Source organism: Stegostoma tigrinum, chromosome 46 (genome assembly GCF_030684315.1).
Source record: "Stegostoma tigrinum isolate sSteTig4 chromosome 46, sSteTig4.hap1, whole genome shotgun sequence".
In the NCBI taxonomy this organism is placed as follows: Eukaryota; Metazoa; Chordata; class Chondrichthyes; order Orectolobiformes; family Stegostomatidae; genus Stegostoma; species Stegostoma tigrinum.
The window spans coordinates 8060353-8075274 of NC_081399.1; the positions used below are offsets into that span (position 1 = coordinate 8060353).

The 14922-nt window shown below is 43.3% G+C and overlaps 1 protein-coding gene across 2 annotated transcripts in view; it reads left to right on the forward strand.

The window, feature by feature from the left end:
• The window catches only part of LOC125449505 (SUMO-interacting motif-containing protein 1-like), a 139596-nt gene that overhangs the window by 98467 nt on the left and 26207 nt on the right, over window positions 1-14922 (forward strand). For both annotated transcript variants that reach the window (XM_059642855.1, XM_059642854.1), the window contains exons 35-38: window positions 4089-4130; window positions 4786-4827; window positions 13633-13674; window positions 14594-14635. In XM_059642855.1, coding sequence (XP_059498838.1) covers window positions 4089-4130; window positions 4786-4827; window positions 13633-13674; window positions 14594-14635 — 168 coding nt within the window. The remainder of the gene's footprint in view (window positions 1-4088; window positions 4131-4785; window positions 4828-13632; window positions 13675-14593; window positions 14636-14922) is intronic.

Below are 14922 nucleotides of genomic sequence, written 5' to 3' on the forward strand. Positions count from 1 at the left end.
TACCTTGCACCCCAAGCTTAAGTTCACCTGGACTATCTCTAACACCTCCCTTACTTTCCTGGACCTCTCTGTCTCCATCTCGGGCAATCACCGAGAAATCGATATCCATTGCAAACCCACCGACTCCCACAGCTACCTGGAATACACCTCCTCCCACCCACCTTCCTGCAAAAATGCCATCCCCTATTCCCAATTCCTTCATCTCCTCCGCACGTACTCCCAGGATGAGGCATTCCACTCCCGTACATCTCAGATGACCTCGTTTTTGAAAGACCGCAACTTTCCCCGCAGTGGTCGAGAACGCCCTTGACCGTGTCTCTTGCATTTCCCGCAACTCATCCCTCACACCCTGTCCCTGCTATAACAACCAATAAAGAATCCCCCTCGTCCTCACGTACCACCCCAACAACATCCGGATCCAGTGCATCATCCGCTGAAACTTCTGCCATCTGCAATCCGACCCCACCAACAAAGACATTTTTCCCTCCTCACCCTTATCTGCTTTCCGGAGGGACCGTTCTCTCCGTGACTCCCTTGCCCGGTCCACACTAACCTCCTGCCCCACCAAACCTGGCACTTTTCCCTGCAACTGCAGGAAGTGCTATACCTGCCCCCAGACCACCTCGCTCACCCCCTATCAGATGTTCACCTGTACATCTGCTAATGTGGTATACTGCATCCGCAGTACCCATTGTGGCTACCTCTACATTGGGGAAACCAAACAGAGGCTTGAGGACTGCTTTGCAGAACACCTATGCTTGGTTCACACTAAACAACTGAACCTCTCAGTTGTGAACCATTTCAACTCCCCCTCCCATTCCTCAGACGACATGTCCATCCTGGGCCTCCTGCAGATGCTACCTGATAGTTGCAGGAATGACAACCCATATTCCGCTTGGGAACCCTGCAGCCTAATGGCCATCAATGTGGACTTCACAAGCTTCAAAAGCTCCCTTCCGCCTACCACTTCCCAAAACCAGTCCAGCTTGTCCCCACCTCCTTAACCTGTCCTTCCAACTATTCCCTCCTCCCACCTCAAGCCACACCCCCATCTCCTACCTATTAGCCTCATCGTGCCCCCTTGACCTGTCTGTCCTCCCTGGATGGACCTATCTCCTCCCTACCTCCCCACTTACACTCACCTGTACTGGCTCCATCCCCACCTCTTTGACTTGTCTCTCTCCTGTCCACCTGCCTGCTCCTCTATCCATCTTCTATCTGCCTCCCCCTCTCTCCCTATTTATTTCAGAATCTCCTTCCCCTCTCCCATTTCTGAAGAAGGGTCTAGGCCTGAAATGTCAGCTTTCCTGCTCCTGTGAATCTGCATGTCCTGCTGTGTTCATCCAGCTCTACACCATGTTATCTCAGATTCTCCAGCATCTGCAGTTCCTACTATCTCTGAAACAATTTTAACGCTTTGTACTGCCCCTGGATTCTTCAGGACTCATTCTGCATGCCCCTGTGATACTGCAGCACTCCCTCTATCCAGTGCCTTGATGGTGCAGCACTCCCTTTCCATTGTGCCTTCTGACAATGTAGCACTCACTCTGTACTGTCATAATCACCAGCATAACTACTACATGGCAGTATCATATTTGTCTTTCTCAAGTTCCCATTTAGCATAGTGTCTCATGATTGATTATCTAGTATAATGATGAATGGGAGTTTGCCTTATAAACAGGTGACTCTAGATACAGGCATAACAGGCTACATGCTAGGCTGACTGACTGCCAAAAAACTGCATCCTTAGCATTTTTTTACTGAATTGATTTCACCATGGCACAGAGATTAGGGCTGAATGGCTTCTTGAGTTGTTGGATTCATGATCGTGTAACTAGTTCCATTATGTTTGTGAGCAGGGATAATGGTAAATTCTCAAGTTAACAAACAAGTGTGCCGTTTTTAGCTGTGACCAGAAGGCAACATGATATCTCACGGTATCCTGAATACTACATCATTAGCATTTTCTCAATAAGTTAATTCTAGTGCATTTGGCAACAGTGACATTGCTAACATCCAAGTGTTTTTGTCATTTATTTCCAGATTAGCTCAGAGTCAGGAATTTCATTGAAAATACCAGATCAGGTCGGGGGTATGAGATTTTTACTGAGACAGATTGATTACCCTCAAATAGCACTTTTTTGAAACTGATCATCCATCACAGTGTTATTTGAATGATTTTTCTTTGCAGAAGGTATTATGTTGACCACATGAGAACAAGGACAGCACACTGAGAAGGGGCAGTCAGAATCATAATTTAACATCTTATCTGACACTGACACAGTAATAATTGTGACTCTGAAAACTATGTTGCTGTCAGTATATGAGATAATAGGAACAGCAGATGCTGGAGAATCCGAGATAACAAGGTGTGGAGCTGGATGAACACAGCAGTCCAAGCAGCAATTTAGGAGCGGGAAAGCTGACATTTCGGGCCTAGAGCTTGCATCAGAAATGGGGGAGGGTTAGAGGGTTTTGAAATGAATAGCAAGTGAGGGTGAAGTGGGGAGGGTGTGAGGGCTGGAGGGAGTGAGGACAAGGCGAGGATGGAATGAGGGCGAGGTGGGAGGGAGGGAGTGGGTGTGGGGTGGGGTTGGCGAGGGGGTGGGGTGTGGGAGAGGGAGGGGGTGGGGTGAGGGCGGGGAGGGGGTGTGAGGGAGGGGGTGGGGCGAGGGCAGGGAGGGGGCGTGAGTGAGGGAGGGGAGGGGGTGGGGCTAGGGCGGGGAGGGGGTGTGAGGGAGGGGGCGGGGCAAGGGCAGGGAGGGGAGAGGGATTGGAAGGGGAGAGGGCAGGGGAGTGAGGGCGGGTCGGGAAGGAGTGATCGGGGGGGTGAGGGTAAAGCTGGCAGGAGTGAGGTCGAGGCAGAAATTAGTGAGGGTGAGGGAGTGAGGTGGAAATCAGGGCTGGGGGAGGCAGGGCAAGTGATGGTTTGGGAAGAGGGTGCACGCGTGCGTGCGTGTCTGTGGTTCAGAGGAGGGGGGCAGTGAGAGTTGTGGGCCGATGGAAGAGTGAGGGTTGGGTGGTGGGAGAGGTGGACCATGAGAGTTGGGGGATGAGGGAAGAGTGAGGGCCACGAGGAAGGTCGGCGTTGTGTGAGGTGGTGAGAAATAGGGAGTGAGGGTCGGAGAGGAGGGTGCAGAGTATCTGAAGAGGTGGGACAGTCAGGGTTGTTGGAGGAGGGCTTTGGTAGAGGGTTAGGGTGAGATACTACGCACTTTACAAATCATCATTGAATAAATCAGTTGGTGTAATGTATTGGAAAGGTCGAAGTGACCTTTTTTTAATTTATGGCAGGGTTGTCACAACTTGATTGTGAAGAACTAATCAGGGCAACCACAGTGTGGAGCTGGAGGAAGACAGCAGGCTAGGCAGCATCAGAGAAGCAGGAAAATTGAGGTTTCTGGTCCGGACCCTTCAGGTTTTGAAATGTCAACTTTTCTGCAACTCCAATGTTGCCTGGCCTGCTGTGTTCCTCCAGCTCCACACTGTGTTATCTCTGACTCCAGCATCTGCAGTTCTTGCTCTTTCTGATTAATTGGGGCAGTTTGCTTTACTGCCTGGGCTCAGTCGAGAAACCCTGAATTGAAAGCAGACCTGACAGGCATTGTGGTTTAGCTCTCCTGCTCCTATGATGCCGCTTGGCCTGCTGTGTCCACCCAGCTCCACAGCTTGTTATCTCTGACGGGCATTGACTATATTTGAGGAACAATTGAGAATGGAATGTTGCTAAATGAAACGGATATGGTGATATTGGAACAATACAGTTCATTAGGAGAATAATTAGACTTTACTTTAAAATTCCCTCTCTGAGCACATTATGAGTCAACCGACAGCACATGAACTGCAAAGGTTCAAGACAACAGTGCTCCACCATCTTTTCAGCCCTGACAATGATGTCCATGTCCCAAGAATGAGCAGGGATAACAGTAATTTCCCATGTTAATAGACAGCCATGCAGGTACAAGATATGACCAGGAGGCTTTCTGGTAACCGACTGCATCCTTAACATTTTCTCAGCACGTTGATTCCAGTGTATTTGGCAACAGTGACACTGCTAACATCCAAATGTTTTGTTGATTACTTTCCAGACTGGGTCGATGTCAGGACTTTTGAAGAAGAAGACAGAGCAGGTGAGGGCAAACAGGTTTTTGCTAAGACAGATCTGTCAGCCTGACATTGCTGTTTTGTGAAAGTGCTGCTCATCACAGAGTTATTTGAGAGATTTTTCTCTGCAGAAATTGGACATTATGTTGACCTCGTGACAACAGTGACTGCACACTGAAAAAAGAGCAGACAAGGCCTTGGTTTAACATCATATCCAATAGTGACACTGTCAAGGTTGCAGCTCACACTTACTTGTATCTCTGAAAACAGTGTAATGCTGTTGGTACAAATTTGCTGAGTTTCCTGTCTCAGTTCTTGCCCTCTGACAGTGCAGCATTCACTCTGTATGGTCTTCCTGACAGTGCGCTACTCTCTGTGATGATGCAGCCTTCTTCATTTAGTGCTGCACCTGAAGGCATCAGCACCCCTGCACTGCCACCTGAATGGCTTCCTTCATTGTAAAATTGTGTATCTAGCATAGCTTTGAATATGAACAGTATAATGGTAATTTCCCAGGTTAACAGGTAACCGTGCAGTTATTAGCTGTGACCGGCAGGCTGCGTGGTAACCTTATGGAATCCTGAACTAATGCAATCTGAGCATTCTGTCAGTAAATTAATTTCGGTGCATTTGGCAACAGTGACATGCTAACATCCAAATGTTTTCTTCATTTCTTTCTAGCAAGGGATGAAGTCAGGAATTTTGAAGAAGGGAACAGAACCGGTGAGAGAGAAAATGCATTATCAAAACAGATTTGTCGCTCTCACACAGCTGTTTCTGAAAGTTGTCCTTCATCATAATGTTATTTAAGATATTTTTCTCTGAGGAAGTTGAACATTATGTTGATCACATGACAACAGTAACTGCACTCTGGAAGAGTGCATGCATGCCCAAGGTTTAACATCTTGCTGCATTGGCACTCAAGATTGAACTTCTCACTTAATTGTGTCTCGGAAGACAGTGTAATGCTGTCAGTACAGACTCCCTGAGTTTGCATTATAAGCATTTACTTGCTGACAGTGCAACACTCCCTCTGTCCTACACCCCATCAGGTACAATACTCCCTTTGAACTACACCCCATCAGGTACAATACTCCCTCTGTACTGTCCCCAGAGTACAGGAATAAGGGCTGAACAGCTTCTTGAGTTGTTTGAGTAATGATTGTGAAAGTAGCTCAAATAAAAATGTGAGCAGTGATTATGGTAATTTCCCAAGTTAACAGGTAACCATGCCATTTTTAGCTGTGACTAGCAGGTAACATGGTAACTAACGGGGTCCAAAATACTACATCTTTAGCATTTTCTCTGTAAATTACTTCTGGTGTATTTGAGAACAGTGACATTGCTAGTGTCCAAATGTTTTTGTTTCCAGATTAGCTTAAAATCAGGAATTTGGTTGAAGATTACAGATCCGGTGATGACAAATAGGCTTTTACCAAGGCAGATTCTTTGGCCTGGCGTATATGTTTTGTGAAAGTGCTCATTTAGCACAACGTTATTAGAGAAATTTTTCTCAGCAAAAAGTGAACATTGTGTTGACCACGTGACAAGAGTGACCACACACTGAAAAGCCAGGCATTGGCTCATCATCTCGCCTGACAGTAACGCTGTCAACATTACAGCTTTCCCTGAATTGTGTCTCCAAAAACAATGCATTGCTGTCAGTGTGGACTCCCCAAGCTTGCAGTCTCAGTACTGACCGTGCAACACTCCATATGTACTATCACCCTGGCGCAGGAATGAGGGCTGAATGGCTTCCTGGCCTGAAAGATTCATGATTGTGCAATGCGCCTAATTACAAATGTGACCAGTAATCACGGTAATTTCCCATGTTAACAGGTAATTATGCAGTTTCTAGCTGTGACCAGCAGGCTACATGGGAACCTCACAATCTTGTCCCTCATTGAGCTGCTTTCTGAAAGTTTCCATTTACTGTAATGATTCATGATCGTGTATCGAGCATAATGATGAATGTGAATTGTGCTAATGGGAGTTTCCCATGTTAATAGGTAACGCCATAGATACGGGCTGTGAATAACAGGCTGCATGGTACCCCCAGAGTCCCAAAGAACTTAATCCATGATGTTTTCTCAGTAAATTAGTTTCAGTGTATATGAAAAAGGTGACATTAGGAACATCCAAGTGCTTTCTTTCCTGCAGGATCGAAGGTTGGATTTGACAGGGAGAGTGTGGATCAAATATGTTTAGCTAACACAGTACAGTCCCTTTCGTACAGCTGCTTTCTGAAAGTGCTCAGAGACAAAAAAAACTCTTTTTTCGAGGATGATCTTGGAAATTACTCGATCTTTAACTGTGTGCTTCCAGTTTTTGCTAAGTTCATAACCAGTTTTGCCTCCCATCGTCTTTCAAAGAGCTTTGCCAAATACACCATGCGATCTTTCCATGAACAGCTAAAGATCATGACGTCATCTATACAGACGGTGCAACTAGTTGGTTCTGCCAAGTTTTGTTCATAAGTCTTTGAAATGTGACTGGTGTATTCTTTATTCCAAAGGGCATTGTTTTAAATTGATGAATTGTTATAAACTTCTTCCATCTCTGCGGCAAAAGCACTTGCCCATAACCATGAAGTAAGTCCAAGTTTGTGAAAGAAGTGGTTTGTCCAAATTTTTTCACACTCCTCCAGCCTTGGAGTTGAGTATGAGTCCAACCTAGTTACAGCATTGACCTTCCAATAATCCATGCAGAACCATTGAGTACCATCAGGTTTGGGAAGCAAACTGATCGGCTAACTCCACTCTTTTTTTTCACATGGCTCAATGATGTCTTCTTGTTGTATTGCTCCACTTCTGTAACTGTGCAGCTTTTAGAGGTTTAAGCCTGAGGGGGTCTTGTTTTATTGGAGCAGCACTCCCTACTTCCATCTCATGCGCAGTTGTATTAGTCTTCCCCATTCTCTTCCCACGCATGTTCTCATATTGTTGCAACAAGCCTATGAATTCAGTTTTCTGTTGTTGAGACAGATAGCTCACTGCTCTGTCTCATTCTCTATCTCATTCCTCATTATTTAACTTACTTTGAGGCACATCAAAATCCAGATTATCTGGATTTGATTTCTGACTGTGAGGGGCAATAACTAACATGTGTTTCTCTTCTTCCCTGTCTCTGTTATAGTAGGGTTTCAACATATGCACGTGAACTACCCAATAAAATGTTTTGCTATCAGCCATCTTTAGGGCATAATTCACCTGACTGAGCTTCTCCTCAATCTTGTAAGGACCACGAAACCTTGTTTTGAAGGGATTTCCTACCCCTGGTTATAGCACCAATACTTTATCCCCATGTGGAAATATCTGAATTTTAGATTTAATATCGGCTTCTTGCTTTATTAAATGCTGTGCTACCTTCAGATGTTGTCTAGCTAATTCGCCTACTCTGTTTAATCTTTCTTTCACCTCAGATACATAGTGCAACTGTAAGATCTCTGACTTTGGACCTATCAACTTTTCCATAATTACTTTTAAAGGTCCTCTTACTTTGTGTCTGAATATCGATTTAAATGATGTGAGTTCATTCATTTGTGCATCTCTGATTGCAGACAATATAAATGGGATGCCTTTGTCGCAGTCATTTGGATAATCCTGGCAATGAACTGTCAGCATAGCTTTTAGGGTCTGATGACACCTTTCCAGTGCTCCCTGGTATTCAGGATAATGTGCACTCGATTTAAAGTGTTTGATGCCCTAACTATCCATAGTACCCAGTGGGAAAAGCCAGAGGTCTGGCCCAGAACAAGACCAGTGTCTCTGGTACTTGGAGCTGGTCCCGGGGTACTGGTCATATGGCCAGTGAGACTGCCCCTGCCACATTGAGTAGTTTTAAGCTGACACTATCACAATCACAACCCTATCAATTTCCTCCATGATTTCCCAAGGAGTTTGTAGGATTATCGATTAACATTAACTGCACCAATCATTTAAGAATCTTTAAAGAACTGATATTTTATTGATAACGTGAGTATTATAGATTATGAAAACAAAGTGGACAGCGTATAAAGACAATGCAAGAAGTAAAGGAAATAATGACTGTCACTTCCTCCATACCCTTCACCACGTACACACTTGAAAAATAGGCAGGAGAGCAGCTGGAGCATAGATCCTCCACAGCACAGCAGCGGAGAGGTGGGGGAGACGGTGTTGGTTGGGTGCTGCTGGTGCAGGAGGGCAGCTGGACAGTTGAAATGAATCCACTCTGTACAGAGAGGGTGAATGGTGAGGGCAAGCTGAAAGATAAATTACTTTGCACTTGACGTGGCATCCCCATCCCCCTCTCTGATGAAGGGTCTAGGCCCGAAACGTCAGCTTTTGTGCTCCTAAGATGCTGCTTGGCCTGCTGTGTTCATCCAGCTTCACACTTTGTTAGATTGGATTCTCCAGCGCTTGCAATTCCCATTATCTCTGATCACTCTTTTAATCACTCCCACTTTCACTTCCCCAGTGTGGATTGGACTTTTGAACTTAATCTTATACAGGGGAACACTACATTTGTATTCATCTATTCCATAGATTACCGCTTTCTAGGGGAACATTTCGAAAGGTGTGAAAATTCTTTCATCTCTTTCTATTAGAGACTGGCTGGCTCCCATATCTCTCAATACTGTAACTTAGTTACCTTCTCCCTTCTGTTCTTACTGTGTAAACCTTAGCTGCAGAAGTGAAGTTTTTGTAGAGATTAGGCACTGTCTCATTATCCAACCTGTTACTAGGCTGCATTCGCCTGCAGCTCTTCGACTCCTTTTGGGATTTCTTTCAGTACCTCAACTAATCCTACTTGTGTAGCATCTTTCGCCATGTTCTTTTTCCCAGAGCATTTCTTAAATCACCAGCAGTGTGACTTTGTGTCCCATGCTGTTACAGTGAAAACATCTGAGGCCTCTTACCTTCTTTTCAGCCTCTTGGGTTTTTTTTTGTCATCTATGGTAAACTTCTCCCAGTGTGATCTACTTTTGTTTTTTCATTGAAAGATCTCCCTTTTTTTCCCCCAAATTCTCTCCCTCATGGAATGAGATTGCTGTTGGAAACTAAATTCTGATTTATGCACTAATATATATTCATCCATCATCTGTGTCGCTCTTCTTACTTTGGTAACTTTCTGTGCCTCAACATGAGCCCTTATCATCTCTGGAAGTGAGTTTTTAAAGTTGTCCAGCGGAATAATCTCTCAAAGATCCTCATTTGTCTCTTCTGCCTTTAATGTTCTTACCAATTTATTAAAGTTGCTCTGTTTAATTCTTACCAGCTTGAAATATTCTGACATGTTTCCTCTTCTATTTTTCTGAACCATTGTCTAGGTGCTTCTGAACTGCAGGCACTCAAAATTGCCTGTTTAATCTCTTCATAATCTGATTGCACTGCAAGCACTTCACTAGCCCTGCCTTCAACTTGTTCTGAATTAACATTACCAGGTTATCTGCCAAGCTAGTTTCCCTTTCTCTTCTAACTCCAAATGTCTAATTTTCAATTTTAATTATCTCTAACTTTACTGCACTTACATGTTTCTCTGAAATATCTAGGTGCTTGAGCAACTCTGTTACAATTTCAGCTTTCCTCTTATCTCCAGTTAAACCCAATTTTAACCTGTTTGCTAATTCCAACAGTATGTCATTCCTCTATTTTTCTAGACTTTCTTGGCAAATTTGGGAAGCATCTTCAAATCTCAACCTCTTTAGCAATGTTAAGAGCCATTTCCTTCACTTTTAATTTATCCAACAACACAAAGCCAAAATTAAACAGATTTTTTCCACCTACATTTTATTTAAAGATGTAGGACATGAATCCCCAAGTCTATTTAAATCTATCCTAATGTGTTCAGATCCTGTGCATGATTTGTCTAGATCCTGGTCTCGACTCCCCAATTTTGTTCCAGAGCGGAAATGGCCGAACCCCTCTGATAGTTAAACCAAAACACAAACACCAATGTATCATAACGGGAGTAGGGGATCCCCTCTGATAATTACTCCCGAAACGCCCACTGAAGCTTGCCTTCCCCCTTGTAACCTGTTAAGAGTGTTTTGATGAAAGCACGTCCCTGATCTCGTTGTTGTAACAATTTATTTATTTAACCTAACAATGAACAAATTAACAGAATAGTAACAAAAAACGATTCCCTTTGAGACTACCAGCTGTTCCCTGACTGAACTAAATTCAACTGGAATGCTGTTCAAATAAACACAAGTCCAACTTATATAAGCCCAACTAATAAGACAACAGTAAATTAAAACATGGTGTCTCCAAGTTCACACAGACCATCTTATAGAACACTCTGCTTTCTCTAGCCTTTATGTCAGTCTCATGTCACAGATAACTTTCTGTCTCTGATTCTGCAGTCAGGGATGTTTTTCTCTGTAATTGCTTCAGTGAGGACTTTTAGCTAGAAATGCTGTGGGACCATTTGAATTAGATGGTGCTTTTTCTGAGAGCAAACCGAAGGTGTTGGTCTCTGCTGACCTCCAAAAAATCTGTTCTCTATGTCCCCATGCCACATTAAATTCTTACAACATAATTAGTTTCAGGGTGTGAACACCATCAGATTTAAATTTGATAGGTTTTTGGTATGTAATGACCTGTTTTGAATTGATTTTGTTAAATTTGAAAAGACTTTTTGTTTTGCTAAGAACGGTGCTTGGCTGTTGGATACAAAATGTTTCCATTCAGACACTCCCTGTGTGTACCTGCACTTCAAACTGCTGGTCAGAAATCCATTTTAACCCTAAGCACTGAAAAAAAAACACAATCTTTTAAAGGGATGAGACACTGCTTTTCACCAGTATCAAATTTTGCAATTCTACAAACAGTAACTTTGCAAAATGAGCTTAGACCCTTGATCACTAGATGGGATTGTGATGTTGTGGCCTTTATAGAGATCTGGTGGAGAGAGGGGCAAGACTAGCTGCTCGACATTCCAGGGTTTTGATATTTTAGACGAGAGAGAGAGAGAGACAAAAGTGTGGAGAGTTACACTGTTATTCAGGAACAATGTCATAGCTGCACTTAGGGGAGCATACAGGAGGGCTCATTCACCAAGACAATATGAGATGGGTGCAATCACTCTTATGGGATTACACTGCAGGCCTGCCAGCAGTCACATGAACATTCAGGTTCAGATATGTAGGCAGCTTTTGGAAAGACGCAAAAATGACAGGTCTATCATAGTGCGGGATTTTAACTTCCCTGATTTAGACTGGGACTCTCTTACAGCAAGAAGCTTACACAGGGCAGAATTTGTTAGGTGCATCGAGGGGGGTTTCTTGAAACAATATGTGGATAAGTCGAACTACAGGATGGGCCATACTGGACTTAGTATTGGCAAATGAGCCTGGCCAGGTTACTGACCTTACAGTAGGGGACCATTTTGGAAACAGTGATCATAACTCCTTAGATTTTAATATAGCTGTGGATAAGGATGAATCAGGACTTTGTGGGAAGATACTAAACTGGGAGAGGACAAATTATGTCAGTGAGGACTTTTAGCTAGAAATACTGTGGCAAGTCCACATTTGACGTGAGAATTGTTTAAAGACCTGATGATGAGAGTTCAGGATTGGCATGTACCAGAAAGGAGGAAGGAGAGGGATGACAAGGTATGGGACCCTTGGATAACAAGGGAGAATTTTGAATTTAGTCAGAAAGAACAGGAAATCATATGTAAGGATTAGAAAGCTAAAATTGGACAGGACCCATGAGGAATGTAAAGAAAGTAGGAAAGAACTCAAATAGGAATTTAGGAATGCAGTGAGAGGCCATGAGATATCCTTGGTGAGTAGGTTAAAGAATATGAGAGGGTATTTTCTACATACCTTAAAAGCAAGAAGATAACTGGAGATGCTGAGGATATGGGCGAGATCCTAAATGAGTAATTTTCGTCAGTATTCACCAAGGAGAAGGATATGGGGGTACAGTGAGATCAATGTGGGACATGCTAATATACTAGGTCATTTTGAGATCAAGAAATAAGTGATGTGAGGTCTGTTGAAGAGCATTAAGGTGGATAAAATAGGGATAATCCCAGAAGTTATAGGCTCGTGAGTCTCATGGTGGATGGGAAGCTGGATGAATGTGTTTTTAGAGATTGGATTTACACACATTTGGAAAAGCATGGCTTGATTATGGACAGTCAGCCTGGCTTTGTGCAGGGCAGGTCCTGTCTTAATAACTTGATTGTTTTTGAGGAGGTGACAAGGGTGATTGATGAGGGTAGAGCAGTGGATGTTGTTTACATGGATTTTAGTCAGGCTTTTGACAAAGTCCATCATGGTAGGCTCGTCGAGAAGATTAAGATGCCTGCAGTCCATGGTGCCTGGGCTGTTTGGATCCAGAATTGGCTTGCCAATAGAAGACAGATGGTGGCAGTGGAAGAGTGTTTTTCTGGCTGGAGGTTCGTGATGAGTTGTGTTCCACAGGGAGTCGTGCTGGGACCATGGCTGTTGTAAATGATTTGGATGAAAACAGTTGCGAAAAATTATCAAAGGATACAACATGATATGGATCAGTTGCAGATTGGGCAGAGAAATGGCAGATGGAGTCCAATCTGGACAATTGTGAGGTGTTCCCTTTGGGAGATCAAATGTTAAAGGCAAGTGCACAGTTAATGGCAGGACCCTTAACGACATTGATGAACAGAGGGATCTTGGACTCCTCATCCAGAGCTCCCTGAAAGTGGCCCATGCAAGCAGGTAGGTGGTGAAGAAGCATATGGCATGCTTGTCTTTATTGGTCAGAGCATTGAGTACAAGAGTCAGGAAGTGATGTTGCAGCTTTATAAAAGTTTGGTTAGGTTGCTCTTAAGAATATTGCATTTAGTTTTGGCCACCACACGACAGAAGGATAAGGAGGCTTTGAAGAGGGTGCAGAAGAGGCTTAGTAGGATTGTGCCTGGATTAGAGGGCATGAACTACAAGAAAAGGTTGAACAGACTCGGGTTGTTTTCTCTGGCGTAGCAGAGGCTGATGGGACACCTGATAGAAGTTTATAAAATGATGAGTCGTAGATCGGATTGATGGTTAGAAAGTTTGTCCCAGATTTGAAATGTCCAGCATGAGAGGGCATGCATTTAAGTTCCGATTTATCATAATGCTTCATGATCATGTATCTACCATAACGATGAATGTGAACTGTGATAATGGGAATTTGCCTTGTAAAACGGTAACTCTACAGATACAGGCTGTGAATATCAGGCGATATAGCACCCTCACTGAATCCCCAAAAACTGCATCCATATCCTTTTGTTAATGCAGTAATTTCAGTGTGGCACAGGGATTTGGTCTGAATGGCTTCTTGAGTTGCTAGATTCATGAGTGTAACGAACTCCATTATGAACGTGAGCAAGGATAGTGGTAATTTCTCATGTTAACAAGTAACCATGTGGTTTTTAGCCATGAACAACAGTTACAATGGTATCTCATGGTGTTCTGAATATGACAATTTTAGCATTTTTTCGTAAAATTAATTCTAGTGCATTTGGCAACGGTGACATTGTTAACATCCAAATGTTTTTGTGATTTGTTTCCAGATTAGCCCAAATTCAGGAATTTCATTGAAAATACCAGATCAGGTGAGGGTGAATTAGATTTTTCTTGAGACAGATTCGTCGCCCTCAAATAGTTGTTGTTTGAAGCTGATGATTCATCACAGTGTAATTTGAAAGACTTTTCTTTGAAGGAGTTGGACGTTGAACATTTCAGCTCTCACTTAATTGTTCCTGAAAACCGTGTATTAATTCAGTGCAGACCACCTGAGTTTGCTGCCTCAGGACTGCCTCCTGGTGGTGCAGGACTTCCTCTGTACAGTATCTTGATGATGCAGTGTGTTTTCTGACAATGCAGCACACCCTCTGCACCGTCCCTCCTCATTGTGCTGCATGCCGTTTGCACTGCCACGATGGTACATGGGACTTCCTGAGCTGTAAGATTCATGATTGTGTAATTAGTATCATTACCAGTGTGAACAGTAATAGTGGTAATTTCCCATGTTAACATGTTACCATGCTGTCACTAGCTGTGATGAGCAGGCTCCATGGTAACCTCACATTTGTCTTTTTTAAATTACCGTTTATCATAATGATTCACAATTGTGTATCTAGCATAATGATGAATGTGAACTGTGATAATAATGAGAATATGGCATGTAGACAGGTAACAGAAACTGGCTGCAAATAGCAGGCTACATGGTAACCTCGCTGAATCCCAAAAAATTGCATCCTTAGCATTTTCTGTGTAAATTAGTTTCACCATGGCAGAGGGATGAGGGCTCAATGGCCTCTTGGGTTGTTTGATTCATGAGCATGTAAGTAGCTCCATTATGAATGTGAGCAGGGATAATGGTAATTAACCCATGTGATCAAGTAACCACACGAATTTTAGCTGCGACCTGCAGGCAGCTTTATCTTTAGCATTTTCTCATTAAATTACTTTTAGTGTATTTGGCAACAATGACATTGCTAACCTCCAAATGTTGTTGTGATTTGCTTCCAGATTGGCTCAAATTCAGGCATTTCATTGAACAGACCAGAACAGGTGAGGGTGAAATAGATTTTCACTGAGGTACATTCATTACTGTCACAAAGCTCTTTTTTTGCAGCTGATCAGTGTTATTTGAAAGATTTTTCTTTGAAGAAGTTGGACATTATGTTGACGACATGAGAACAAGATCACCACACCGAGAAAAGGCAGATAGAACTATGATTTAACATCTTGTCTGACAGTGACAACTGCACCCTTAACATTGTCTCTGTAAATTAATTTCTTCGTGGCATAGGGATGAGGGCTCAATGGCCTCTTGGGTTGTTAGATTCATGAGCATG